Source organism: Apaloderma vittatum, unplaced genomic scaffold (genome assembly GCF_000703405.1).
Source record: "Apaloderma vittatum isolate BGI_N311 unplaced genomic scaffold, ASM70340v1 scaffold1572, whole genome shotgun sequence".
NCBI lineage: Eukaryota > Metazoa > Chordata > Aves > Trogoniformes > Trogonidae > Apaloderma > Apaloderma vittatum.
The window spans coordinates 52,016-55,609 of NW_009705040.1; the positions used below are offsets into that span (position 1 = coordinate 52,016).

Genomic DNA, 3,594 nt, shown 5'->3' on the forward strand with positions numbered 1-3,594 from the left:
AGCAGCTCGCGCCGCGGCGCGCCGTGATGTGCCGCCGGTTTGGCAGCTGCAGCTTTCCAACTTCGTAATTTTTGCAAATGGAAGCATGTGATATTAGCAGAGGAGCAGGTAAGCCTGAAATGCTGACACACACTTTTAATGCGCAGGTGAAAGCCAGCGTACGAACCTTAATGCCCAAAGAACAGAAGTACATTGAAGAGGAAAACAGACTGTCTAAGCAGGTAAAGAGTAAGGAAACACTAATCCTTTCCAAGAGCCTTAATATCAAGTGTGCACGTCCAAATATCTGGTATCATACTGCTAGGGGTAGAGAATAACATTTTCATTACCTGTTTACAACAGAATATGATAGGTTGGAAAAGGCAGAAACAAAATACATGGGTTTATTGTGTCTCCTCTATAAATTGCAGCTTAATTTCCATGAAATACGTGAATAAGAACACAGTCAACCATCAGGTTCCACACATATCAAATTATAGCGCAGGTGCACGTAAACTAAGTCTTGCATAAATTTTTGTCGTTAACCTTGACCTGAAAGATCTCCATTTGTTGCAGGGTAGAGGACCTTTCATCATTCTTTTAACCAAATTTTAAATGAATTAGGTGTGGTTTGAATCAAAAGGCAGACTGAAACTCTGAATTACTTTTGGATGTTCTGCAGGTAGAAAATGTTTGGATCCTTTTTTTTTTCTTTTGTATATTTTTGCCACTCGCAGTTTTAATGTTGTGGTAAAAAAATAAATCTTTTTCTTCACTTGAACTACCTTTAATTCATTTTCTCACATTCCACAATGATGTATTGTGCATGGAGAGAACTGGGCTTTTGGTTGGACTGTGGGAGCAAGGTATTTGTTGTTCGCAGTGAAAAAGCAAAAGTCTCAAAACTGGTTTTCTATTTTGCTGAAAGCTGATAGACTTGAACATAATTTAAATCTGCTGGATGAATTTTGCGCATGATACATTTCATTAAGAAAGGTTTCAAGAGGCAAAATATTTCTTCCTTTGCTGTTGTGGCTGCTGCAGATACTAAAGCTGCGTTTTGCACTGCTATTTGGGCATAGAAACAGCAAGGCCTTTTATTCAAGATTCATTCTTCTCCCCACTTTCCTAACAGAAAATGACATTGTGCGTCTTGCAGACAGCATGAGAAGTTAACCTCAAATACTTTCTTCAGGTTGTTTTTCCTTAAATTAGTTTGCATGGGATAGCCCACCACCATACCACTTAGTGCAAGGAAAATAAAAGAATCTTTATGTGTTGATGATGCAGTTGCATTTTAAAGCATCCGGATTTTCCAAGAGTGAATGTCTTACCAACCTAGCGTTTTCTGTGCTACTCAATACACAAATCATCCACTGGTTTATTCCCCCTTTTTTTTGGGGGGGGGGAGTTGAGTATATTGCCATTTTAGAAGATTTAAGGATTCTGCTGAATCAAAACCCGACACTGGTCTTGTCTCTATATAGGTTGCATGTATGCAGTTAAAGCTGCTTTAATAAATACTTATAAACACGTGATCAGAATCCATCACAGCAGACAAATTTGCTACAAATGAAGGAAAAATTGGATCTAAAAGGTACAAGTGATCTTCATTAGATTAGAAAAGTACTTTTGCATGGTTTCGGGTTAGTGTCCTACAGCATCCCGGCCAAAATCTGTGAAGTACCCAAGAACAGGGAAAGTCTTGCCTAATTCATGAAACTGTGAAATCGTGATAGCAAAACCATTGGTGAAATTTTGCTCTTTTTTAAAACCGCAAAGCAATTTGTGTACCATTTAGAATTAAATCAGCAAATACCAGTTGACACAACTAATAAAGTCTCCCAAGCTGCTCAAATTTTAAACCTTCTTTCTCAGTTTGTGAGCTAGAGACCTTAACATGTTATTTTCACAATCTTCACTGAAATTAAGAATGACAATATTGTAAGCCTGAGCGTCTCCTGAAGCTTTTGATGTTTTGAAACATTTTTATTCTTTCATCTTTTTAACAGCTACTGTTAAGGAACTTTATCCGGATGAAGCGTTGTATCATGGCACTCATCAGTGCTGCATACTACATTAGCAGTTGCTTTGACTGGGATTCCCCCCCAAGAAGTCTCGCTGCTTTTCTGGTATGATATTCCTTATATTTTTGTTAATTCCTCCAGTTTATTTATTTTCTAGACTGAGAGATAGTAATACTGTTGGTTTTGGGCGTTCTGATTATTTTTTAAAGAACTTTGCACGATGGAGATACTGCAAATCATATTTATTCACTTTTTTTAAAAAAGAGGTTAAAATGTCACACAAACAAGATAAGAAATTTGGGGTTTTTTTATTTATAACTGTACAAATCACATGAACAAGTGATACAACTCAAAGTACAGTCAGTGAACAATATCTTGAGTTTCTCACACAGAATTTCTGCTAAATTTTGCTTGGCCCACTTTAATATTCCATATTTACTTTAAAAACTTGTTTTGAATACTTCATAAATACTTTAACATACCATAAATATAAAATTTGTGTTATTTTGTCCTCCACATATCAATTTATTTTACACTCGTAACTTTTTTAGAACTACGAAGCTCAGGAACCAAAGAGTTGCTTCCTTTTTAAGATTTAGTGTTATTGCTTAAGCAAAACAAAACCAAAACAAACCTTAAAGTCATTAATGCAAACAAATCAGTACCTTTTAGACATGAAGCTGTGGTCATGGTTTAGTTGTCATTTAAATAATTTTTTAGTAATTTATATAAAAATGTTTATTTCTCAAGAAACATTGACTTCATTAATAGTAACCTATTTTCATGTTAAATTTTGAAAACTTTGAAAACTTTTGAAAACTTTGAAAATTTGAAATAATTCCAGATTACATTGTGTTTCCCAGATGACTATCTCTTTCTTTTAAAAATCATATGAACTACAAACAAGACCAGAATCCCTGTTTGGTTTTTTGTCTGGTGGAGTCCCACCAGGGGTAAAAAATGTACGCCATCCCTGGAGATGCTTAACGGTCCTTGAGATGTGGTGTTGGGGGAGATGGTTTAGGAGTGAGTTTTGCGGAGTAGGGTTAGTGGTTGGACTCGATGATCCCAGCGGTCTTTTCTAACCTGAACGATTCTATGATCACGGAATCGGGCTATTCCTCTGGAATTTCTTATGTTGGAGCTCAATTTGTACTAAGTGACTTGTTAAATTCCCCTGTAGAAGGGTGGCAGCAAGCTGTCAGTCCTTGGTTGCGATGTTCACCAGGCGCACGGGAGGTAAGGTGTTGTTCACTTTGTCAGGGTTTTTATACTTCTACTGACGTCTGTAGTAACTGCCCTATGTGTAAAAATCTAAATATACTTGCTGCTGTTTATTGTAGTCAGATGATCTGTTATTATTTCAGTGTAAAATGGTCGACTTTTCACAGGAAAATGAGTGTTTCCAAGTAAAACTCAAATTATCCATGTTGCTATTACTGCTCCAGTTAGCAAATACTCCTCTGTGCAAGTGTGATTTTAATATGGATGTGAAACACCCACCTCTCGTTGGTGAAAGAAAGGAGTTGGAAATAGATCCCATGCTTTGGGGCAAATGAAATTCATTCTTTCTCATGTTGTCCTGCTT

General features: G+C 36.6%; 1 protein-coding gene across 1 annotated transcript in view; it reads left to right on the top strand.

Annotated features, from left to right (window-relative positions):
• Positions 1-3,245, top strand: part of MCTP1 (multiple C2 domains, transmembrane 1) — a gene marked incomplete at both ends in the record, with an annotated part of 53,718 nt that extends 50,473 nt beyond the window's left edge. Inside the window, 3 exons of the mRNA XM_009865234.1 lie at positions 147-221; positions 1,992-2,111; positions 3,190-3,245. Of these exons, the coding sequence (XP_009863536.1) occupies positions 147-221; positions 1,992-2,111; positions 3,190-3,245 (251 nt within the window). The remainder of the gene's footprint in view (positions 1-146; positions 222-1,991; positions 2,112-3,189) is intronic.
• Positions 3,246-3,594: the final 349 nt, after the last annotated feature.